At 41.3% G+C, this 25,964-nt stretch overlaps 2 protein-coding genes across 6 annotated transcripts in view; one reads left to right on the plus strand and one right to left on the minus strand.

Annotated features, from left to right (window-relative positions):
- LOC110492649 (myelin transcription factor 1) overlaps positions 1-6,356 on the minus strand; it is a 153,117-nt gene extending 146,761 nt beyond the window's left edge. For all 3 annotated transcript variants that reach the window (XM_090203904.1, XM_090203903.1, XM_090203902.1), the window contains exons 1-2: positions 6,181-6,356; positions 5,896-6,009 (exon numbers count right to left, since the gene is read on the minus strand). In XM_090203904.1, coding sequence (XP_090060030.1) covers positions 5,896-5,995 — 100 coding nt within the window. In that variant the 5' untranslated portion in view covers positions 5,996-6,009; positions 6,181-6,356. The remainder of the gene's footprint in view (positions 1-5,895; positions 6,010-6,180) is intronic.
- Positions 6,357-7,451: 1,095 nt separating this feature from the next.
- LOC110492655 (TBC1 domain family member 22B) lies at positions 7,452-25,742 on the plus strand. 3 transcript variants are annotated; one of them, XM_021567088.3, is made up of 13 exons: positions 11,170-11,508; positions 13,261-13,317; positions 14,154-14,506; positions 14,699-14,866; positions 14,978-15,048; positions 15,804-15,932; positions 18,260-18,325; positions 18,494-18,608; positions 19,864-19,970; positions 20,126-20,201; positions 20,377-20,504; positions 20,802-20,897; positions 21,158-25,742. In XM_021567088.3, exons 1-13 carry the CDS (start codon positions 11,453-11,455, stop codon positions 21,284-21,286), a joined length of 1,551 nt encoding a protein of 516 aa, XP_021422763.3. In that variant the 5' UTR covers positions 11,170-11,452; the 3' UTR covers positions 21,287-25,742. The 3 variants fall into 3 exon arrangements, with proteins under 3 accessions (XP_090060034.1, XP_021422763.3, XP_021422765.3); XM_090203908.1 differs by lacking the exons at positions 11,170-11,508; positions 13,261-13,317 and adding an exon at positions 7,452-7,782; XM_021567090.3 differs by lacking the exon at positions 13,261-13,317 and having other exon boundaries at positions 11,218-11,508.
- Positions 25,743-25,964: the final 222 nt, after the last annotated feature.

Genomic DNA, 25,964 nt, shown 5'->3' on the forward strand with positions numbered 1-25,964 from the left:
ATAGTCTTCCTGTCCTCTATAGTCATCCTGTCCTCTTTAGTCATCCTGTCCTCTTTAGTCATCCTGTCCTCTTTAGTCATCCTGTCCTCTTTAGTCATCCTGTCCTCTTTAGTCATCCTGTCCTCTATAGTCATCCTGTCCTCTATAGTCATCCTGTCCTCTTTAGTCATCCTGTCCTCTTTAGTCATCCTGTCCTTTAGTGTCATCCTGTCCTTTAGTGTCATCCTGTCCTTTAGTGTCATTCTGTCCTCTTTAGTCATCCTGTCCTCTATAGTCATCCTGTCCTTTAGTGTCATCCTGTCCTCTATAGTCATCCTGTCCTCTATAGTCATCCTGTCCTCTTTAGTCATCCTGTCCTCTTTAGTCATCCTGTCCTTTAGTGTCATCCTGTCCTCTATAGTCATCCTGTCCTTTAGTGTCATCCTGTCCTCTTTAGTCATCCTGTCCTCTATAGTCATCCTGTCCTTTAGTGTCATCCTGTCCCCTTTAGTCATCCTGTCCTCTTTAGTCATCCTGTCCTCTTTAATCATCCTGTCCTCTATAGTCATCCTGTCCTCTATAGTCATCCTGTCCTCTTTAGTCATCCTGTCCTCTTTAGTCATCCTGTCCTTTAGATTAATCCTGTCCTCTTTAGTCATCCTGTCCTTTAATGTCATCCTGTCCTCTATAGTCATCCTGTCCTCTTTAGTCATCCTGTCCTTTAATGTCATCCTGTCCTTTAGATTAATCCTGTCCTCTATTGTCATCCTGTCCTCTATTTTCTCTATAGTCATCCTGTCCTTTAGTGTCATCATGTCCTCTTTAGTCATTCTGTCCTTTAGTGTCATCCTGTCCTCTTTAGTCATCCTGTCCTCTTTAGTCATCCTGTCCTTTAGCGTCATCCTGTCCTCTTTAGTCATCCTGTCCTTTAGTAGTCATCCTGTCCTTTAATGTCATCCTGTCCTCTTTAGTCATCCGGTCCTCTTTAGTCATCCTGTCCTCTTTAGTCATCCTGTCCTCTATAGTCATCCTGTCCACTTTAATCATCCTGTCCTGTTTAGTCATCCTGTCCTCTTTAGTCATCCTGTCCTCTATAGTCATCCTGTCCTCTATAGTCATCCTGTCCTCTTTAGTCATCCTGTCCTCTTTAGTCATCCTGTCCTTTAGTGTCATCCTGTCCTCTATAGTCATCCTGTCCTCTATAGTCATTCTGTCCTTTAGTGTCATCCTGTCCTCTTTAGTCATTCTGTCCTCTTTAGTCATCCTGTCCTCTTTAGTCATCCTGTCCTTTAGTGTCATCCTGTCCTCTATAGTCATCCTGTTCTTTAGTGTCATCCTGTCCTTTTTAGTCATCCTGTCCTCTTTAGTCATTCTGTCCTTTAATGTCATCCTGTCCTCTTTAGTCATCCTGTCCTCTTTAGTCATCCTGTCCTTTAGTGTCATCCTGTCCTCTATAGTCATCCTGTCATTTAGTGTCATCCTGTCCTCTATAGTCATCCTGTCTTCTTTAGTCATCCTGTCCTTTAGTGTCATCCTGTCCTCTATAGTCATCCTGTCCTCTATGTTCTCTATAGTCATCCTGTTCTTTAGTGTCATCCTGTCCTCTTGTCCTCTTTAGTCATCCAGGAAACAGGAAACAGCAGGAAACAGCAGAGGGAACACCCCCCTATCCACATCGATGGAACAGTAGTGGAGAGGGTAGCAAGTTTTAAGTTCCTCGGCATAAACATCACAGACAAACTGAATTGGTCCACTCACACAGACAGCATTGTGAAGAAGGCGTAGCAGCGCCTCTTCAACCTCAGGAGGCTGAAGAAATTCGGCTTGTCACCAAAAGCACTCACAAACTTCTACAGATGCACAATCGAGAGCATCCTGGCGGGCTGTATCACCGCCTGGTACGGCAACTGCTCCGCCCTCAACCGTAAGGCTCTCCAGAGGGTAGTGAGGTCTGCACAACGCATCACCGGGGGCAAACTACCTGCCCTCCAGGACACCTACACCACCCGATGTCACAGGAAGGCCATAAAGATCATCAAGGACATCAACCACCCGAGCCACTGCCTGTTCACCCCGCTATCATCCAGAAGGCGAGGTCAGTACAGGTGCATCAAAGCTGGGACCGAGAGACTGAAAAACAGCTTCTATCTCAAGGCCATCAGACTGTTAAACAGCCACCACTAACATTGAGTGGCTGCTGCCAACACACTGACACTGACTCAACTCCAGCCACTTTAATAATGGGAATTGATGGGAAATGATGTAAATATATCACTATCCACTTTAAACAATGCTACCTTATATAATGTTACTTACCCTACATTATTCATCTCATATGCATACGTATATACTGTACTCTATATCATCGACTGTATCCTTATGTAATACATGTATCACTAGCCACTTTAACTATGCCACTTTGTTTACATACTCATCTCATATGTATATACTGTACTCGATACCATCTACTGTATCTTGCCTATGCTGCTCTGTACCATCACTCATTCATATATCCTTATGTACATATTCTTTATCCCCTTTCACTGTGTACAAGACAGTAGTTTTGGAATTGTTAGTTAGACTACTTGTTGGTTATTACTGCATTGTCGGAACTAGAAGCACAAGCATTTCGCTGTACTCGCATTAACATCTGCTAACCATGTGTATGTGACAAATAAAATTTGATTTGATTTGATTTGATCCTGTCCTCTATTGTCATCTTGTCCTCTATAGTCATCCTGTCCTCTATAATCATCCTGTCCTCTTTAGTCATCCTGTCCTTTAGATTAATCCTGTCCTCTTTAGTCATCCTGTCCTTTAATGTCATCCTGTCCTCTATAGTCATCCTGTCCTCTTTAGTCATCCTGTCCTTTAATGTCATCCTGTCCTTTAGATTAATCCTGTCCTCTATTGTCATCCTGTCCTCTATTTTCTCTATAGTCATCCTGTCCTTTAGTGTCATCATGTCCTCTTTAGTCATTCTGTCCTTTAGTGTCATCCTGTCCTCTTTAGTCATCCTGTCCTCTTTAGTCATCCTGTCCTTTAGCGTCATCCTGTCCTCTTTAGTCATCCTGTCCTTTAGTAGTCATCCTGTCCTTTAATGTCATCCTGTCCTCTTTAGTCATCCGGTCCTCTTTAGTCATCCTGTCCTCTTTAGTCATCCTGTCCTCTATAGTCATCCTGTCCACTTTAATCATCCTGTCCTGTTTAGTCATCCTGTCCTCTTTAGTCATCCTGTCCTCTATAGTCATCCTGTCCTCTATAGTCATCCTGTCCTCTTTAGTCATCCTGTCCTCTTTAGTCATCCTGTCCTTTAGTGTCATCCTGTCCTCTATAGTCATCCTGTCCTCTATAGTCATTCTGTCCTTTAGTGTCATCCTGTCCTCTTTAGTCATTCTGTCCTCTTTAGTCATCCTGTCCTCTTTAGTCATCCTGTCCTTTAGTGTCATCCTGTCCTCTATAGTCATCCTGTTCTTTAGTGTCATCCTGTCCTTTTTAGTCATCCTGTCCTCTTTAGTCATTCTGTCCTTTAATGTCATCCTGTCCTCTTTAGTCATCCTGTCCTCTTTAGTCATCCTGTCCTTTAGTGTCATCCTGTCCTCTATAGTCATCCTGTCATTTAGTGTCATCCTGTCCTCTATAGTCATCCTGTCTTCTTTAGTCATCCTGTCCTTTAGTGTCATCCTGTCCTCTATAGTCATCCTGTCCTCTATGTTCTCTATAGTCATCCTGTTCTTTAGTGTCATCCTGTCCTCTTGTCCTCTTTAGTCATCCAGGAAACAGGAAACAGCAGGAAACAGCAGAGGGAACACCCCCCTATCCACATCGATGGAACAGTAGTGGAGAGGGTAGCAAGTTTTAAGTTCCTCGGCATAAACATCACAGACAAACTGAATTGGTCCACTCACACAGACAGCATTGTGAAGAAGGCGTAGCAGCGCCTCTTCAACCTCAGGAGGCTGAAGAAATTCGGCTTGTCACCAAAAGCACTCACAAACTTCTACAGATGCACAATCGAGAGCATCCTGGCGGGCTGTATCACCGCCTGGTACGGCAACTGCTCCGCCCTCAACCGTAAGGCTCTCCAGAGGGTAGTGAGGTCTGCACAACGCATCACCGGGGGCAAACTACCTGCCCTCCAGGACACCTACACCACCCGATGTCACAGGAAGGCCATAAAGATCATCAAGGACATCAACCACCCGAGCCACTGCCTGTTCACCCCGCTATCATCCAGAAGGCGAGGTCAGTACAGGTGCATCAAAGCTGGGACCGAGAGACTGAAAAACAGCTTCTATCTCAAGGCCATCAGACTGTTAAACAGCCACCACTAACATTGAGTGGCTGCTGCCAACACACTGACACTGACTCAACTCCAGCCACTTTAATAATGGGAATTGATGGGAAATGATGTAAATATATCACTATCCACTTTAAACAATGCTACCTTATATAATGTTACTTACCCTACATTATTCATCTCATATGCATACGTATATACTGTACTCTATATCATCGACTGTATCCTTATGTAATACATGTATCACTAGCCACTTTAACTATGCCACTTTGTTTACATACTCATCTCATATGTATATACTGTACTCGATACCATCTACTGTATCTTGCCTATGCTGCTCTGTACCATCACTCATTCATATATCCTTATGTACATATTCTTTATCCCCTTTCACTGTGTACAAGACAGTAGTTTTGGAATTGTTAGTTAGACTACTTGTTGGTTATTACTGCATTGTCGGAACTAGAAGCACAAGCATTTCGCTGTACTCGCATTAACATCTGCTAACCATGTGTATGTGACAAATAAAATTTGATTTGATTTGATTTGATCCTGTCCTCTATTGTCATCTTGTCCTCTATAGTCATCCTGTCCTCTATAATCATCCTGTCCTCTATAGTCATCCTGTCCTCTATAGTCATCCTGTCCTTTAGTGTCATCCTGTCCTCTATAGTCATCCTGACCTCTATAATCATCCTGTCCTCTTTAGTCATCATGTCCTCTATAGTCATCCTGTCCTCTATAATCATCCTGTCCTCTATAGTCATCCCGTCCTCTATAGTCATCCTGTCCTCTATAGTCATCCTGTCCTTTAGTGTCATCCTGTCCTCTATAGTCATCCTGACCTCTATAGTCATCCTGACCTCTATAGTCATCCTGTCTTCTTTAGTCATCCTGTCCTCTATAGTCATCCTGTCCTCTATAGTCATCCTGTCCTCTATAATCATCCTGTCCTCTTTAGTCATCCTGTCCTCTATAATCATCCTGTCCTTTAATGTCATCCTGTCCTTTAGATTCATCCTGTCCTTTAGAGTCATCCTGTCCTCTATAGTCATCCTGTCCTTTAGATTCATCCTGTCCTTTAGAGTCATCCTGTCCTTTAGATTAATCCTGTCCTTTAGAGTCATCCTGTCCTTTATAGTCATCCTGTCCTGTCAAATCTTGTACATTTAAAACAATTTTAAAAGTAATTTAGGAGACGCTCTAATGCAGGGCAATTAGGGTTAGGTGCATTGCTCGAAGACATTGCTCAGATTTTTCACCTTGTCGGCTACGGGATTCAAACCAGCGATCTTTCAATTACTGTCCCAATGCTCCTAACTGCTAGGCTACCTGCCAGCCTATACCAGTGTCATACTGTAAACACATAGAAGGCAATGGCTTATATAAATAATGTTAGAGAATGGGAAAATTGGACAGATGAGTCAACTAATTTCGACCCACAGAAAGAATACTTATACTTGACACACACACATACAAGAAGTGGTCAATACTGTAATATTGAAGAGTTTGTTTGTTTAAACATTTGGGGTTGCAGCTCTTTGTCAGGAGAAACCTATTACCTTACAATCCTTATTGTTGGGTATGTTTACAGTACATCAGCACAAGGATCCTACCTTTCTCTGGGAATTCACAGACCTCCATGACCTTGGCTGAGTCTCTCTGTAGCGTTACAGCTGACACCATAACCTCTAAATCAGACCACTGACCCGGCATCACCGACCGACCGCCTGATGAGAAGACACGCAAAGTTACCCTGCCTCTTCAATAAACAGTATCTTAAATAAGACATATTCTCAGCACTTTCCCCCATGCCACACAACAAAGAAACTGCACTTGTATTTTACGACTAGCACTAACTTTTTGCTTATAACTTCTTTATTGAGGAGAAATGTCCTCACCACGACTGTGATCTGTGGTTGTCTCACCCGGCTATCTTAAAAGATGAATGCACTAACTGTACAAGGCTCTGGATAAGAGCGTCTGCTCAATGACTAAAAATGAACAAATGTAAACATTTAACTGTCCCGTTCACAACACCCAACACTGCCACTAATGTGAGTTCTCTGATTAAAAACACAGCTTTCACTTTCTCATACCAACAAAATAACCTGAAAACATCTGACAGTGCCCCCTTCGCCCCAAAAAAATACATTACACTTATAGTAAATCTTGTTGAAGTTTAGCATTAAATGTTAACCCGAATGATGTGTCTGTAACTAGATTAAAATAAAAAAAATGTAACCTTTTGATAAAAAAGCTTACCTCAGCTGCAAAAAGGAGTTAAAAAGTGATTTCCTCACTCTTTCTTTACAGTAAACTATTGCTTACAACATGCAGTGTAGTAGCCTAACAGGAGAGAAGAAGAAAACGTTCCTATTTCCTGAAAGAATGCTGTCGGAGTGGTTTTGTTGCTACTTAAACATTCACGCGAAGAAAAAGTCTCAATGCTTTTCTTTCAGAGGGGAGCGCGAGAGTAAAACAAGGGGGTCACACAAACCCAAATATGTCTGGGGGCTGTAAAGCTCTCCTCAAAGAAAAAAAATAAATATACAGAATGCACCTCTTTATAGAAGACCAAACACTCCACTTAAACAAATCCCATCCCAAGTCCCAGGGTTTGTCCAAAGTCCACAACCCTGGCTGAACTACACAATACAATGTGCCATTTAGCCACAGCTGGTACTGTATAGATTTTGTCTCTAAACCGCAAAATAAAATTTGAAAGAACACATCTTGGTTGTGATTCTGTGACATTTATGGAACTTTGAAAGGCTTACAAAGGCCTGATTGTTCATACTATATTATACATGTAGGCCTAAATATGTTCTCATAATATGGTAAAATGTCACAGCCCTTAAAAAATAAGCAGCATGAGTAATATGTCCTCATATTCACCCAAGACCGTTATAACACATATTCCTGTATCCCACTGCAGTTCAAACTGACTTAGTGTGGAGCCTCATTCTACCTCAGGCACCATTAACAGTCTCTCATTTCAGAAAACAGAGTTACTTATTGTCATGTCTTGTGACATTCTTCCCAACCATGTTTTTGTTAATCAAGTTAAAACCCGTGCCAAAAGAAAAGAGAGAAAGAGATCACAAGACCTGTTTGAGAGAGGAAAAAAAAAAGTTTCTGAAAGTTTTCAAAAAGTTTACCCAGTTGATTTACATAGAGACTAGGCTACTGAGTCGGGCAGAGGCACAGTCAAGAACGAAGTTAGTCTGAGAAGGATACATAAATTACCCTAAAACACACATAACAAACACATTACGCTACTCTTCTCACTGTGTCGGATAAATAAACAGTTATTACAGAAAACATAATACAGTAGGTAGTAAAAACAGTCTACCTGCATTTTGCCAGTTGAAGCCCGTCAACAGAAGAAAGGGAAGAAGAGGGAGATTGCAGTGATTTCCCTAAGCAACCAGACAGAGGAGTCTACCTGACATTTCCCTAAGCAAACAGACGGAGGAGTCTACCTGACATTCAAATATAAGGTGATGTGGAAAGACCAGCTTATTTATGTATGCACAATTCTCATTTCCCTACATTTAAATATAAAAGAGCATTGTAATTTACATGTTTTGTGAAAGCCATTGAGAAACAATATGCTGTATTAAAGGAAATTGAATTAACAATGGCCTACAACTCTGAGTAACACTAATCTACACACTATTTACTTTCACTGGCTTACACTGCTATGATCTCGGAGCAAACAAAATGAAGTGTGTGACGACTGAGCTACCCAAGCCAAAACATAATCTACAAACGATTTGGCATATCAACAATTTACAGTAAATAGAGTGGTTCATCCGGTTTCTAGAAAGCTCACAGCTACTTAGCATCAGTAAATGTCTGCCCTCTTGTGGTAATAAGAACACAATGCAGAACCTGGAAATGGGGAACAAGGTCAACAAATGAGTGTTTTTTTGCTTTGTAATAATCAAAGTCAATGCAACTGATGCTCAGTGTTTCCCCTATATTCATTTAGCAGCGGAGGCCCACTGCTGTAGAATAATATCATGTAATTTTTTTTAGAAAATACAGTACTAGTCAAAAGTTTGGACACCATTTTATTTATTTTTCATTTTACTATTTTCTATGTTGTAGAATAATAGTGAAGACATCAAAACTATGAAATAACACACATGGAATCCTATATTAACTAAAAAAAAACAAATGTTAAACAAATCAAAATATATTTTTGATTTTATATTCTTCAGAGTAGACACCCTTTGCCTTGATGACGGCTTTGCACACTCTTGGCATTCTCTCAACCAGCTTCACGAGGTAGTCACCTGGAATACATTTCAAATAACAGGTGTGCCTTGTTAAAAGTTTGTATGTGGAATTTCTTTCCTTTTTAATGCGTTTGAGCCAATCAGTTGTGTTGTGTTAAGGTAGTGTTGGTATACAGAAGATAGTCCTATTTGGAATAAGACCAAGTCCATATTACGGCAAGAACAGCTCAAATAAGCAAAGAGAAATGATAGTCCATCATTACTTTAAGACATAAAGGTTAGTCAATGTGGAAAATCTCAAGAACTGAAAGTTTCTTCAAAAACATCAAGCGCTGATGATGAAACTGGCTCTCATAAGGACCGCCACAGGAAATGAAGACCCAGAACTACCTCTGCTGCAGAGGATAAATTCATTAGAGCTACCAGCCTCAGAAATTGCAGCCCAAATAAATTCTTCACAGAGTTCAAATAACAGACACATCTCAACATTGACTGTTCAGAGGAGACTGCGTGAATCAGGCCTTCGTGGTCAAATTGCTGCAAAGAAAACATGACTAAACAACACCATAAGAAGAAGAGACTTGCTTGGGCCAAGAAAGACAAGCAATGGACATTAGACAGGTGGAAATATGTCCTTTGATCTGATGAGTCCAAATTTGAGATTTTTGGTTCCAACCGTCGTGAGACGCAGAGTAGATGAAAGGATGATCTCTGCATGTGTGGTTCCCACCGTGAAGCATGGAGGAGGAGGTGTGATGGTGTGGGGGTGCTTAGCTGGTGACACTGTCTGTGATTTATTTAGAATTCAAGGCACACTTAACCAGCATGGCTTCCACAGTATTCTGCAGGGATACACCATTCCATCTGGTTTGCACAAAGTGGGACTATCATTTGGTTTTCAACAGGACAATGACCCAACACACCTCCAGGCTGTGTAAGGGCTATATGACCAAGAAGGAGAGTGGAGTGCTACATCAGATGATGTGGCCTCCTCAATCACCCAACCTCAACCTAATTGAGATGGTGTGGGATGTGTAGGACTGCAGTCGAAGGAAAATCTGCCAACAAGTGCTCAGTACATGTGAGAACTTCTTAAAGACTGTTGGAAAAGCATTCCAGGTAAAGCTGGTTGAGAGAATGCCAAGAGTGTGTGAAGCTGTCATCAAGGCAAAGGGTGGCTACTTTGAAGAATCTCAAATATAAAATATATTGTTTACTACATGATTCCATATGTGTCATATTTTTGATGTCTTCACTGTTATTCTAGAATGTAGAAAAAAAGTTTAAAAAAACAAAGAAAAACCCTGGAATGAGTTGGTGTGTCCAAACTTTTGACTGGCACTGTATATATTTGTGCCAAGACACACTTTTAAATGGATAGTCGTTGGCTCAATGACAGCTAGCATGTCATTGCGCTATCACTAGTAACAATGCACCCCCCTACCCCACCGTAGCTGGCACAGCTAAAAAGGCATAACATCTGTGGGGGGTTTTTACCCTTGCCCCCCACTGCTGAAACAAATTCTAGGGGCAAGACTGATGCTGTTTTGTTTCTGTTTGGAAAAATAACACCGTCCCTTACAAAGTAATAACCATTTAGCATAAAGTATAATCTTATTAGTGATATAACTAGAAGCAATAGCCTTGTATTTCTATCAATTTCACAATCTAATTTACCAAATCTGACCAAAAACAAATCTGATAAACCTTTTTAGACTTCAGCAGAATGTGGCAATGTATGATGTAATCACTTCCGTGTGAGCTATATCTGATCTTCACCTACACAGTGGGCCTAGCAGATCGTAGAGTCATTAGCCTATAATAAAACTCTTTACAGGTTATAATCCCTGTGTACAGTATGAATGGATGGTAGCCCTATGGACGGATTCAAACATGACGTTGTCAAAAAAATGCATTGGTGATAACTGGCCGAGGGTAGGCCTCAGTAGGCTAGCTCGTTTAATATTATTATACAGTAATAATAACAAAGCCAAATGTTTGTTTCCCCCTTTATCTAAACTGTTGCATGTTTAAGCAATAAGGCCCGAGGAGGCGTGGTATATTGGCCAATATACCACGGCTAAGGGCTGTTCTTACGCGCGACGCAACTCAGAGTGCCTGGATCTTAGCCGTGGTATATTGGCCATGTACTATAAACCCCCGAGGCGCCTTATTGCTATTATAAACTGGCTACCAATGTAATTAGAGCAGTAAAAATACATGTTTTGTCATACCCGTGGTATACGGTCTGATATACTGATATACTGCCCGCCAATCAGCATTCAGGGCTCAAACCACCCAGTTTATAATATAATTTAAAAACTGGGTGGTTCGAGGACCTGAATGCTGATTGGCTGAAAGCTGTGGTATACCAGGGGTATGCCAAAACATTTATTGTTACTTTTCTAATTAAGTTGGTAACCAGTTTATAATAGCAATATGGTACCTCGGGGGTTTGTGGTATATGGCTAATGTACCACAGCTAAGGGCTGTATGCAGGCACTCAAGAGTTGCATTGTGACAAAGAACATCCCTTAGCCGTGGTATACTGGCCATATACCACACCTCCTCGGGCCTTATTACTTAATTATAACATGATGGAAGACGCGTGTTCAGAGAAGGTTGACTTCCTTTCGCTATAGTATTCCTATTGGTAAGTGTCTATGCACCTGTTAAACCCGTCCGCCAATCACACGTCCATGTTAATGTACTCCAAGATGGCGACCTCCACCGTTCTGTATTATACGGTATCGGCAATTGCCACAAAAGGACATTATTGACACACGTCAAAACTTTTATTGTTGGTTGCTGCAAAGACAAGCCGGTTTAGTATATCGAATCTGAAACGCTAATATCTCCTCCAATGCGTTGTACATTTGTAGAACTGCGCGCCGTGTTAGACTGAGGGGATTTGCATTAACCGAGCATGGCCACCGACAACATAATTCATTTCTGGAGGAAAAACGCGAAGGTTCCAGGAAGGTATGTTTCAGTTCTCCCTCTCGTTAATGATGAATAATCGTTCGTGATTTTTAAGATTATAAATGTGTATTCTGATAACGAGTTAACTCTGTATTTTAGTGGGCATAGTAGCGTTGGTTTTGCGTAATTACAGTGTCATTAAATGTTAATAAAAACACATGCTTAACCTTGTTTGATAGATAGCTAGTTTATGAAGCCGTTATGCGCAGGTTATCATTTTTCGCCATGAATCTTGTTCTGGGGGCCACTGTGCAGAGTGGTCACTCGCTGGCACAGCCACAAAGTCATACAATCGTATTTTAAACCTAGCCACACTGCTAAACCTAATAACTAACCCTAACCTTAAATTAAGTCTAAAAAGCTATTTTCTTGTTTTCATACATTTTTACAGTATAGCCAATTTTGACTTTGCAGCTGTTCTATGGGGGAATCGCTCAGTTCTGCCTCCAGGACAAGACTCGTGACAATAAACATAAACCTTCCCTTTAGGCAATACGGAAGTGGTGGTCTTTGTTGCACATTGGAGCTCATGAGGTAATCTTCATGCCTTTGTCTTGGCTACCATATGTCCACACAACATGTCAGGTGGTCTGTAATGGGTGAACGTTGACATCTAGGATAAGCAGGAAAGACTGAGAAAATACTTCAGAAACGTCCCCAATACAGTATTACCAAATAGATTGGCATTATGGCCTTTCTTGTGGAACCTCTTTATGGCTGGGAAAATTGACAGAAATGGACACAATGTGTCTCATCTCTGGAGGCAGGTGCCAAGGTAATGTGAGTGGTCTCTAAGGATTGGGTGTTGTCTTTGGTGGTAGCCACAATGCAAACACTAGTGCCAAGAACAGGAAGTAACATTTTTCCCAATCCCTGACAGAACAAGCTATGTAATAAGCTGTTATGAGATACCAACCAGACAGGGTTATTGCCATTGTACAAATGAATAGTCTACTAAAAGGTTACTAGATCATGTCGATATCCTACAATATCCTCCTAAGACCCAGCTGATGAGCCACTTTATTACAACATTAGCTATTATTGTGTTAAAGAGGCAATCTGCAGTTGCTACGTATATATATATATATATTTAACTTATACTGTATAGCATTAAAATGTATTGCCTCATGGTTAAAACTATAATGTTGATATAATGGATGGTCAGTCCTTGAAGTTAAGAGTGGGTACATTTCTCCAGCCCCATCCCTCATCTTCTAACCGACACAGTGAGGCTTTGTTCTTGTTTTAACTGCTGATTGTCGTTTTAAAGACCCAGTAACTTTACTAATTTAGTCATCTACAACAGTAGGGCTATTTCTTCTCCAACCGAGCTTGGTTCACGTCAGAAACACAAAGGGAGACAGACACACGGGGGGCCGTTGGACTGTGTGTTGCAGGTCTCAGGTCTTGTAGCATCATCAGATCGGTGGTGAGTGGATACTCTCCATGGGGTGTCAGTAAGGCTGTCGCCTCACGTCACATAATGTGTTACAGCTGTACTCCTACTGTACCATTTTCCAAACCCCGAAGAGGAGAGGTTCATATTTTAGAGGGGGGAGATAAGAAAAAATTAAGTCCTCTGTCTGCCCATAGTGGTTGCTCTGGGGAGTCTATGCTTTATGAACCTGGCAAATTCATAATGAGTCCGCTATAATGGCCAACATTGTCAATGAAAACATGAAAAGAGGCCTCATTGAGCCCACGTTCTCCCCAGTGAAGTGCTGCTAGGCCACTGCTCTTTCTCCTCTACAGTATACAGCCAGTTTATGGAGCACAGCATCCTCCCCTTGACCCCAGAATACACCGCACGTAAGTGCTCTGCATGCAGCCCGCAGGGATTCTTTTTCACCCTTCATTCAGCATTTTTTATTTTTTTTATATTTCTATTTGTATGCTTACTTTAGATCGTGGATGTTCGTGTCTATATTGCCAAAAGCCCTTGAACATGTGTGGATGAGAATGGCACTGTTGGTTTGATTGTGCCACGTCAACGCTCCCAAACACACCGACAGCATCATTGCATTTTTTTTTTGTTGTTTGTTTGGTACACCAGAATTACATTCATTTCCAATGAAACGCTGCGTTTGCCTTGCAGCATTGCGCGTCGCAGAGGCAGTTGCAGTGCGCGTTCGGTGTGGTGCACGCACACACGCACGCACGCACACACACGCACGCACACACTCACACACACACACACACACACACACATACACACATACACACACACACGCACACACACACACACGCACAGACACACACACACACACACACACACACACGATGGATTTATGGAACTCGGTGTGCAGTCAAACTGTCCGCTGTAGACGGCTTGACAGAAACGGGTAGCAGGAGGTGAACGTTGGAACTGGTGTTGTAGAAACATCCAGATGAGGCTCCGTACTGCTGTGCGTAACGACGCCGTCGGTGTGTTTGGAAGCGTAACACATTGGTCTTTCTTTTTTACGCTATTTGTTTTGTTGGCCTTTTTTATGCCATGTGGTCAGCTGTTCCTTTTTTATATTGTATGTTGTCCCATGCATCGTCTTGTCTTTACCATGAGAGTGCTGTAGATACTCAATGGTATCTTCACTGTATCAGTGACACGTAGATTACATTTTTTTTCCTCCCCCTTTTTCTCTCTGCAGGTTTCCTAAAGACACTCCCAAGGGAAACAATCTCAAGTCTAAAAAAGCATCTAGTTTCCACGAATTTGCCCGTAGCACCAACGACGCCTGGGACATTAATGACGAGGACGATGAGGACTTGTTAGCTCCCATTCACCCCTCATCTCTCCCGTCCACCCTGCACCAGGTGCCTCCCCTTCCTTTACAACAACCCAGTGACACCACCAGGGAGCCAGACACGGGGCCTGCAGACCGGCTGGCTCCCCCGACAGCAGAGGGCTGTCTCCAGCAGGAGGAGGACGCAGACTGTGGACAGATCAATGGCAGAGTGGTGGTTAAGTCCAGCAGTGAGGCCCTGCTCAACACCAATACAGGTAATGTGGACACTGGACACTAAAGTCAGGGGTGGGGTGTATTTTAGGAAACATGTCTTTGCATTTAGTGTTCATATCCCATGTGGATGTATTAAAGAAACTTCTCATTATCAACTAAAAACTGATATTGTTGATAGTCTGCTCTCTGCGACTTGTCCCATGATCCTCCACTCTGGGTCTCTTCCTCCACAGTGCGCTCCACCCTGCAGAAGCAACAGTCTCTTCCAGTTCGTCCTATCATCCCGTTAGTCGCCAGAATCTCCGACCAAAATTCCTCGGGGGCCCCAATCATGACAGTGCGAGACAAGAGCCGATTGGACAAATTCAAATACCTTCTGTCCTGTCCTAACACTGACCTTGGTGAGAATAAACTCCACCTTATAGATTGAAATAACTAATACAAGGCCAATGTTGTGTTTAGAATGTATGTACTGTATTCTCATTCTATCTCCTGGTCCTTGTGATCCACAGAGGAGCTCCGGAAGCACAGCTGGTCAGGTATTCCACGAGAAGTGAGGCCCATTACATGGAGGCTCCTCTCTGTAAGTACCATGATGACCTTTGACTCGCTCTTTATAAGTACATTGATGACCTTTGACTAGGCAGGAGATCACACAGAAGGAGTATGACGATTGACCCCCCCCCCCCCCCCCCCCCCACACCTTTTGCCCTCAGAGCAGTCTCAATTTGTCAGGGCATGGACTCTACAATGTGTCGAAAGCATTCCACAGGGATGCTGGCCCATGTTGACTCCACAGTTGTGTCAAGTTGGCTGGATGTCCCTTAAGGGGTGGACCATTTTTGACACACACGGGAAACTGTTGAGCGTGAAAAACCCAGCAGCGTTGCAGTTCTTGACAGGAACCGGTGCACCTGCCACCTACTACCATACCCAAAGGCAGTTAAACCTTTTGTTTTGCCCACTCACCCTCTGAATGGCACACAGACACAATCCATGTCTCAAGTCTTATAAACCCTTCTTTAACCCGTCTCCTCCTTTTCATCTACACCGATTGAAGTGGATTTAACAAGAGACATCAATAAACGATCAAAGCTTTCACCTGGTCAGTCTGTGTCATGGAAAGAGCAGGTGTTCTTAATGTTTTGTACACTAAGTGTAGTATATATGACAACTACACACACATTGGGTATTTGTTGTGATATGATCTACATAATCTTGACTGTAGTATTGACCCTTGACTCGTATCACTCTTCTACCCTGTTCCGGTACTGTTCACATCTTCAAGAGAATATCCTCTTTTCTTCTCTTTCATTGTCGTCCTCTCTGTCATGGCAGGGTTACCTCCCAGCCAACATGGAGCGCAGAGACCTGGTGCTGAAGAGGAAGAGAGACGAGTACTTTGGCTTCATTGAACAGTATTACCACTCCAGGACAGACGAAACTTACAAAGACACATATAGACAGGTAATACATGAGTCACCAAAGCACTAAATCCTAACAACCAATGCTACCCACTCTGGTGAGTCAGTGTTTAAGTAGGATATGCCTACTGTAGTGAGTCAGTGTTTAAGTAGGATATGCCTACTGTAGTGAGTCAGTGTTTAAGTAGGATATGCCTACTGTAGTGAGTCAGTGTTTAAGTATCCCTACCTACTGTAGTGAGTCAGTGTTTAAGTAGGATATATCTACTGTAGTGAGTCCTTGTTTAAGTAGCCCTGTCTACTGTCGTGAGTCAGTGTTTAAGTATCCCTACCTACTGTAGTGAGTCAGTGTTTAAGTAGAATATGCCTACTGTAGTGAGTCAGTGTTTAAGTAAAATATGTCTACTGTAGTGAGTCAGTGTTTAAGTAGGATATGCCTACTGTAGTGAGTCAGTGTTTAAGTAGCCCTGCCTTCTGTAGTGAGTCAGTGTTTAAGTAGCCCTGCCTACTGAAGTGAGTCAGTGTTTAAGTATCCCTGTCTACTGTAGTGAGTCAGTGTTTAAGTAAAATATGTCTACTGTAGTGAGTCAGTGTTTAAGTAAAATATGCCTACTGTAGTGAGTCAGTGTTTAAGTAGAATATGCCTACTGTAGTGAGTCAGTGTTTAAGTAGAATAATCCTACTGTAGTGAGTCAGTGTTTAAGTAGAATAATCCTACTGTAGTGAGTCAGTGTTTAAGTATCCCTGCCTACTGTAGTGAGTCAGTGTTTAAGTATCCCTGCCTACTGTAGTGAGTCAGTGTTTAAGTAGCCCTGCCTACTGAAGTGAGTCAGTGTTTAAGTATCCCTGTCTACTGTAGTGAGTCAGTGTTTAAGTAAAATATGCCTACTGTAGTGAGTCAGTGTTTAAGTAGAATATGCCTACTGTAGTGAGTCAGTGTTTAAGTAGAATAATCCTACTGTAGTGAGTCAGTGTTTAAGTAGCCCTGCCTTCTGTAGTGAGTCAGTGTTTAAGTAGCCCTGCCTACTGTAGTGAGTCAGTGTTTAAGTTGAATATGTCTACTGTAGAGAGTCAGTGTTTAAGTATCCCTGTCTACTGTAGTGAGTCAGTGTTTAAGTAGAATATGCCTACTGTAGTGAGTCAGTGTTTAAGTAGATTAATCCTACTGTAGTGAGTCAGTGTTTAAGTAGAATAATCCTACTGTAGTGAGTCAGTGTTTAAGTAGCCCTGTCTACTGTAGTGAGTCAGTGTTTAAGTATCCCTGTCTACTGTAGTGAGTCAGTGTTTAAGTAGCCCTGTCTACTGTAGTGAGTCAGTGTTTAAGTAGAATATGCCTACTGTAGTGAGTCAGTGTTTAAGTATCCCTGTCTACTGTAGTGAGTCAGTGTTTAAGTAGAATATTCCTACTGTAGTGAGTCAGTGTTTAAGTATCCCTGTCTACTGTAGTGAGTCAGTGTTTAAGTATCCCTGTCTACTGTAGTGAGTCAGTGTTTAAGTATCCCTGTCTACTGTAGTGAGTCAGTGTTTAAGTAGCCCTGTCTACTGTAGTGAGTCAGTGTTTAAGTAGCCCTGTCTACTGTAGTGAGTCAGTGTTTAAGTAGCCCTGTCTACTGTAGTGAGTCAGTGTTTAAGTATCCCTGTCTACTGTAGTGAGTCAGTGTTTAAGTATCCCTGTCTACTGTAGTGAGTCAGTGTTTAAGTAGCCCTGTCTACTGTAGTGAGTCAGTGTTTAAGTAGCCCTGTCTACTGTAGTGAGTCAGTGTTTAAGTAGCCCTGTCTACTGTAGTGAGTCAGTGTTTAAGTAGCCCTGTCTACTGTAGTGAGTCAGTGTTTAAGTATCCCTGTCTACTGTAGTGAGTCAGTGTTTAAGTAGCCCTGTCTACTGTAGTGAGTCAGTGTTTAAGTAGAATATGCCTACTGTAGTGAGTCAGTGTTTAAGTATCCCTGTCTACTGTAGTGAGTCAGTGTTTAAGTATCCCTGTCTACTGTAGTGAGTCAGTGTTTAAGTATCCCTGTCTACTGTAGTGAGTCAGTGTTTAAGTATCCCTGTCTACTGTAGTGAGTCAGTGTTTAAGTATCCCTGTCTACTGTAGTGAGTCAGTGTTTAAGTATCCCTGTCTACTGTAGTGAGTCAGTGTTTAAGTATCCCTGTCTACTGTAGTGAGTCAGTGTTTAAGTAGCCCTGTCTACTGTAGTGAGTCAGTGTTTAAGTATCCCTGTCTACTGTAGTGAGTCAGTGTTTAAGTATCCCTGTCTACTGTAGTGAGTCAGTGTTTAAGTAGCCCTGTCTACTGTAGTGAGTCAGTGTTTAAGTAGCCCTGTCTACTGTAGTGAGTCAGTGTTTAAGTAGCCCGTGCTTTGTTTCCACAGATCCACATCGATATTCCAAGGACAAATCCACTAATTCCACTTTTCCAGCAGCCCACTGTGCAAGAGGTGAGCTTCTCTCTCTCAGGTCTTCATACTAGTTGCCTGGCTTGGATGGACAGTCTGCCAATTCCACTTTTTGATATTCTGGAGAGAAGTTTTGTTACAACGTAATAGACATGACATTTCACTTTGGATTGAATCCTGTCCTGTCTGTGCCTTCATGTGTTCAATCAGGTGTTTGAGAGGATCCTCTTCATCTGGGCTATCCGCCATCCAGCCAGCGGCTATGTCCAGGGAATCAATGACTTGGTCACTCCATTCTTTGTTGTCTTCCTCTCCGAATTTGTTGGTAGGTTTGGCTGGAGGATAAGGATTTTTTTGTAGGGTTTGATACATTTTTTGTTAGGGCAAATCAAGTCTGACATTTTAAAGTGGAAATTACAAACTTTAGAAGCCATTTTAACCCACGAATACACTACAAGTTTGTATTTCCTCCTGTGCAGTAAACAATTCTCAGCAACAAAAGCAATCAAATTAAGATCCTATACCTGTAGAGGAGGACGGGCTCAGTGTAATGGCTGGCATGGAATAAATTGAATGGTATCAAACACATCAAACCTATAGAAACCATGTGTCATTTATTCCATTCCAGCCATTACAATGTGCCTGTCCTCTTATAGCTCTTCCCAAGAGCCTCCTCTGGTGGGTGTCATAGATTTCTGTCCAACCAGATGAGGCTTGTCCATATGAAAGGAAAATGACCTCTGAATCCTCTGACAGGGTGTCCAATTATCTTGTTTTATATTACATACAGAAGGATTAAAGCATACATTTTTCCTGTCTGGATATTTGTCAGCATTACAAACCAGTCGGCTTCCCTTAGTGCACATGTCAAACTCAAATATATCTATTTTTTTATCAAACCACCCGTGGGGCGAATTTAATTGGGTTTGAGTAATACTTTTTCTTTGTATCCCTCCCGGGAAAACGGTCTCAATCGACATTGAAATGACTAAAACCAAATGGAAACTGTAGAAATGATAATGGCGCTACATTTACAGTCTCTTCACTCTGTCCAGCTTCCTAACAGTCATCTATAGTCTCTTCACTCTGTCCAGATAGATAAGAGTCATTTACAGTCTCTTCACTCTGTCCAGATAGATAAGAGTCATATATAGTCTCTTCACTCTGTCCAGATAGATAAGAGTCATATATAGTCTCTTCACTCTGTCCAGATAGATAAGAGTCATTTACAGTCTCTTCACTCTGTCCAGATAGATAACAGTCATCTATAGTCTCTTCACTCTGTATAGCTTCCTAACAGTCATCTACTGTACAGTCTCTTCACTCTGTCCAGCTAGATAACAGTCATCGAAACGAAAGCTAGGCAGTCAGGGAGCATCGAAAATGCCAAAACTCCTCTTTTTTTTTGTGCACATTTTTACGGCAATAAAAAATTATAATCTTTAAGTGCGGGCCCCCAGGACCTCGGTGAAGACCGAATACGGCCCGCAGGGAAATGAGTGACACCCCTGCCTTTGTGAACTGGAAGTAGGGTTGTGTTTCGCTGACCGTGCACTGATCGTTTGGGTTTACATCCACAGTGGAGGATGTGGAGAATTTTGACGTAGCTTCCCTGCCTCTTGACACCCAGAGGAACATTGAGGCAGACAGCTTCTGGTGCATGACCAAGCTGCTGGACGGAATACAGGTTAGTAATGTTAGTCAGTTATTTTTCTGCATCTGCTCTTATGGTCTTCATTCTGACCCACTGTTGTCCCCAGCAGCAACCCCTCCCCCCCTTCACAATCACAAATAAAATCCTCCTGGTGACGTGTTGTTGATACTGTTGTTTAATCTGTGCAGGACAACTACACCTTTGCTCAGCCAGGGATTCAGAACAATGTGAAAGCTTTGGAAGAATTGGTCAGCAGAATCGATGGTGAGATATGATCTCCTCATGTTGTTACCGCGTATCTGAGGTGAGATCTTACCTTTTAATTAATCTGAAAGTAGATCTCCAGACTCCCATCATTTTCAGATGGCCTCAGGGTCAGTTTTCATCCTCTCTGTGTTTTCTCTACTCGCTGTGTGACTGTGTCCCTTTTCTCTCTCAGAGGACATACACAACTACTTTAAGAGGTATGAGGTGGAATACCTGCAGTTTGCTTTTCGTTGGATGAACAACCTGCTGATGAGAGAGCTACCTCTACGCTGCACCATACGCCTCTGGGACACCTATCAGGTGACACACACACACACACACAAAATCAAATCAAATGTATTTATTTTATTTTTTATTTTTTATTTATATAGCCCTTCGTACATCAGCTGATATCTCAAAGTGCTGTACAGAAACCCAGCCTAAAACCCCCAAACAGCAAGCAATGCAGGTGTAGAAGCACGGTGGTTAGGAAAAACTCCCTGGACACAGATAGATATGTGCATTGAAACCTTTGTGTTTAGTTTTGAATGTCTGAGTGATTTACAGAGCTGATCTGTACGTGTTCTACACATGCTGACCGGTCGTGTATCCCTGCAGGCTGAACAAGAGGGCTTCTCCCACTTCCACCTCTACGTCTGTGCTGCTTTCCTGATCGAGTGGCGCAAAGAGATCCTCTCCATGGTCGATTTTCAGGTACCATTAATTCTATCCTTTCTTGAGATTTGTTTGAGTGAACAATACTCAAGTACTTTCTATTTGAAAATGTGTCATTTGTTTTTGGTATGACCTGACCCCTCCAGTGAAAAGCTCTCATTAAAAACAGATCTGCATATTTCGGTGTTCATGACACTTGCAGATTGTGACTCAGGCCCACCAGAGTTTATTTGCACACTTCCACCCACCCGGTTCCAAACATGGTATTAATGTCATCAAATGTGTCTTTGGCTTTCCAGGGTCTTCTCATGTTACTCCAGAACCTTCCCACAATCCACTGGGGGAATGAGGAAGTGGGCCTTCTCCTGGCTGAAGCGTACAGACTCAAGTACATGTTCGCTGACGCGCCCAATCACTACAGGAGATAGGCTTCTATGCAATGGTGTAAAACAGATTCTGATATACTGTTAGGAGGAATGTACGGTTTCCTTCCTCTCTTTGATATGACTGGCCGACATATAGCTTGCACACAGGTACAGAATCGTTAGCTCAAAATAGGAACCCTCAAACCCTATTTCTACTATAGTTTTCTTGCAGGTTCTCTCTGTTTGTTAAGACTTTTGTTGGCAAGTTACATTCCACTGACACTGCAGCGTATTATCTCTGAGCCACTGGCTTAGACATGTCAGTAGTAGTCTGTTACAATTCATGCGGTAGAGTAGTAGGTTCTGGACATACAACACAGCTAATCCTCAACTGACTAGGTATCCCCCTGTCCCTTCAACCTTACTCCTATTAACCATAACCTTATGTGAGTTCTGGTATTGACGCTCTATGCTGTTCTGGTATGGGAACTCTATACTGTTCTGGAATTGGAACTCTACACTGTTCTGGTATTAGAACTCTATACTGTTCTGGTATTGGAACTCTATAGTGTTCTGGTATTGGAACTCTATACTGTTCTGGTATTGGAACTCTATAGTGTTCTGGAATTAGAACTCTATACTGTTCTGGTATTAGAACTCTACACTGTTCTGGTATTGGAACTCTATTGTGTTCTGGTATTGGAACTCTACGCTGTTCTGGTATGGGAACTCTACGCTGTCCTGGAATTGGAACTCTACACTGTTCTGGTATTGGAACTCTATAGTGTTCTGGTATTGGAACTCTACGCTGTCCTGGAATTAGAACTCTATACTGTTCTGGAATTGGAACTCTACACTGTTCTGGTATTAGAACTCTATACTGTTCTGGTATTGGAACTCTACGCTGTTCTGGAATTAGAACTCTATACTGTTCTGGTATTAGAACTCTACACTGTTCTGGTATTGGAACTCTATAGTGTTCTGGTATTGGAACTCTACGCTGTTCTGGTATGGGAACTCTACGCTGTCCTGGAATTGGAACTCTACACTGTTCTGGTATTGGAACTCTACACTGTTCTGGTATTGGAACTCTATACTGTTCTGGTATTGGAACTCTATACTGTTCTGGTATTGGAACTCTACACTGTTCTGGTATTAGAACTCTACACTGTTCTGGTATTGGAACTCTACGCTGTTCTGGTATTGGAACTCTATACTGTTCTGGTATTGGAACTCTATACTGTTCTGGTATTAGAACTCTATACTGTTCTGGTATTGGAACTCTATACTGTTCTGGTATTGGAACTCTACGCTGTTCTGGTATTGGAGCTCTATGCTGTTCTGGTATTGCAGCTCTATGCTGTTCTGGTATTGAACTCTATACTGTTATGGTATTGAGATCTATGCTGTTCTGGTATTGCAGCTCTATGCTGTTCTGGTATTGAACTCTATACTTTTCTGGTATTGAACTCTATACTGTTCTGGTATTGAAGCTCTATGCTGTTCTGGTATTGCAGCTCTATGCTGTTCTGGTATTGAACTCTATACTGTTCTGGTATTGAACTCTATACTGTTCTGGTATTGCAGCTCTATGCTGTTCTGGTATTGCAGCTCTATGCTCTATGCTGTTCTGGTATTGAACTCTATACTGTTCTGGTATTGAACTCTATACTGTTCTGGTATTGAACTCTATACTGTTCTGGTATTGAACTCTATACTGTTCTGGTATTGAACTCTATACTTTTCTGGTATTGGAGCTCTATGCTGTTCTGGTATTGCAGCTCTATGCTGTTCTGGTATTGGAGCTCTATGCTGTTCTGGTATTGCAGCTCTATGCTGTTCTGGTATTGGAGCTCTATGCTGTTCTGGTATTGCAGCTCTATGCTGTTCTGGTATTGGAGCTCTATGCTGTTCTGGTATTGCAGCTCTATGCTGTTCTGGTATTGCAGCTCTATGCTGTTCTGGTATTGAACTCTATACTGTTATGGTATTGAGCTCTATGCTGTTCTGGTATTGGAGCTCTATGCTGTTCTGGTATTGCAACTCTATACTGTTCTGGTATTGCAACTCTATACTATACTGCATAAATGAATGATATTTTAATCCAGAGGGGATAAATACTTGGCCATCGGTTTATGGTCTTTTAAATTCAAATTCATACTGGCATTAATCAGTATTGGTTGTCTCAGAAGTTTTAACATATACTTGAAAGAACTCTGAATGGATGATGAATGTTTAAGTGATCATCGTTCAAGTTTCAGAGAGAATATATTTTGAGTTATTTCGATTTTTATCTAACAGAGTTTTGTGGTAAAGCTAGTCCGCATATTTGACCACTTTGTCCACCACTTGTTCCCTTCATGGCTATGTTGAGTCCAGTAAAAGGCCAGTCTGAATATCTACTGAACAAATGGTCCAGTGTAGTACAACGTGATACAATGAGGTGTCACAGCTGTTACTAATAGCCGCTCTGTAGACCAGGAAAAGGTACTACTTTATTTCAGGGCTTATCTACAGTTAAATAGGCCTAGACTAGAATACAGTTTATATATATGAAGTGGATAAAACTATCTATAGTGGTGCCATATTGAATCACAAGGCCTCAATGTGAATAGGGTGAGAACGGGGACCGTGTGTTTTTAGATGGTGTATTATTTTTAACACATTGAGCTACATTTTCAGTTCATCTGTATCTTAGGTTATGTTTATCTCAACTGATTACTAGCTATTTTGCTTTGTAATTCTCAGGCTTAATTTTTCACATTCAGATTAGTCACACTTTCTTTTTTGGATTATTTGAAACTGTGGCACATATGAAAGTTGCTAAATTGTTTCAAAATGAAGTTGTCATTTGAAACTGATGAGACCTTCAAGTAAAGTACATTTAAGAGTGTCTGACACTTAACCAAATGTATATTTTGTATGTTTGCGGTGTCCATAACATGCGCTGGAGATTTTGCTTGTTTATTTCCTCTTTCTGAATATATATACAAAGCAACCAGTGCAATCTAAATCAACAATCTGCAACACGATGTAACGACCATCCAGGAAAGCTCTTCAGAAAGGAGAGAAAAATTTACTTCCCTGTCTGTTGTTTGCAACAGCATCTACTCTTATTTAGTATGTTTAACTTAAACACTTGTCCGTAAACTTTAATAATATAGAAGTGAAAATTGTGTCTATTAAGAATTCAAATGTTAAGATTTGTTTTTCAGTAAATGAATGTGTTTTGACTTGCCTCTGAGGGTTGTCTGCTAATGCTGATGTTGTTATTCAAAGGCAACTTTTAGTAGCCCTCCCGAGTCCCCTACACAGTTACTTGATCTGTTGGAAACTGTGATATCAACACAGCTGTGTTTCAAGTCTGTAATGATGCCTTTGTTATAAGCATTTGTAATGCACTTTGACTAGCATAGAAAACTGAAATGTTCTCATTTGCCCTGTTTTGTTTGTACAGCATTTGTGCTTCAATGTAAATATTGGGGTTATGTAGTAGCTCACCTGCTGTGACCTCACTTAGGGGACGTAAAGCAGGAAGAGTAATTACATTTAAACAATGGAATGTGAATATTTATATTATTATTTCACCAAACTTCATAACCATTTCTCTGCTAATGGTACGAAAGGTTTGACAATCATTATTTAGATTTTATCATTCTTGTATTGGCATTGAGGTTCAAGTTTGTGAAATTGACATGTGGATATGACATTGAACAATATGGAGTAAATTTTGTTTTGTCAGGTTTTAATGACCCTATGACAACCTAAAAAAAAAAAACATGTTTTAACTGAAATTCTGTTTTTTAATCATCACTACTAGGACAGTGACCTTGGTGGTATTAGACCTGTAATGATATGAATTAACTTCATGATACTGAGGAAACAGAAGTGCCATAACTTCCAAACCAGTATTATTCTCATTTTGGTTTTCAAGATCACCATGTAGTTCAATTAGGATTTTTCTGCAATTTAAATCATCTAATTTAATCATTCTACTTTTGATTTCTGCATTGTTCCCAGTGGACGTTTTACCATGTCTTCTCAATTCAGGGTTTTTTGTAGAACAAATTCAGACTCATGTTCGTTGTTGGCATTTTCAAATATATAATGATTACTTTGTGTATTTACCTTTCAGCCTTAAAAGTAAACCATGCTCTGTCCTCATGTGTTTATTTGCTCCCAAAAATGTATGACTTTATTATTTAAATTGAATTCATTCTACATTTGTATTATTCAATCCATGTCCCATGTTGTTTTAGGGTCATTCAAAGGTTTCACTGCATTTAGGTTTTAAAAACAAGATGTACAGTAACGTAACCTGAATTCATTGTCTAAAATTCATCTGTAGTCATTCAGTTTTCATTTTCTTATCTTCAATGCCAAACTATTTGGCCAATAATGTTTTCATTCAGTTCAATGCTTCTGTAGTCAATACTGGTTTTAGCCTTAAATGGAGGAAATATTACAGTAATCTGCTGTATATAAATGTTTTGTTTATATTAAACGATTGTTACCCTTTGTTTTGACTTGAGTCGTGGTGTTGTGCATAAGAGGGGTCGTGGGAGAGGATGCATACCTCACCTCATTGAAATACATGTGATAAACTCAGATGGATGGAGGTAAGTGAGCAGATTTTTTGCATTAAATGCCCACATTGATTTCCACATACAGAGCAGAGTTCATTTGAATTGCCATGCTAAATCTGATCATTTACACTTTGCAACACTTTGAATGTACATAC

The sequence above is a fragment of the Oncorhynchus mykiss genome, chromosome 16, assembly GCF_057628025.1.
Source record: "Oncorhynchus mykiss isolate SJ-2025 chromosome 16, ASM5762802v1, whole genome shotgun sequence".
NCBI classification, from domain to species: Eukaryota; Metazoa; Chordata; class Actinopteri; order Salmoniformes; family Salmonidae; genus Oncorhynchus; species Oncorhynchus mykiss.

Excerpts from the sequence above, each read along its gene's own strand:
- LOC110492655 (XM_021567088.3), top strand. The coding sequence starts at position 11,453 with ATGGCCACCGACAACATAATTCATTTCTGGAGGAAAAACGCGAAGGTT. Across the intron at positions 18,609-19,863 it reads CTTCCTCTCCGAATTTGTTG|TGGAGGATGTGGAGAATTTT; the intron begins GTAGGTTTGGCT and ends TTACATCCACAG. Across the intron at positions 20,202-20,376 it reads ATTGGTCAGCAGAATCGATG|AGGACATACACAACTACTTT; the intron begins GTGAGATATGAT and ends TTTCTCTCTCAG.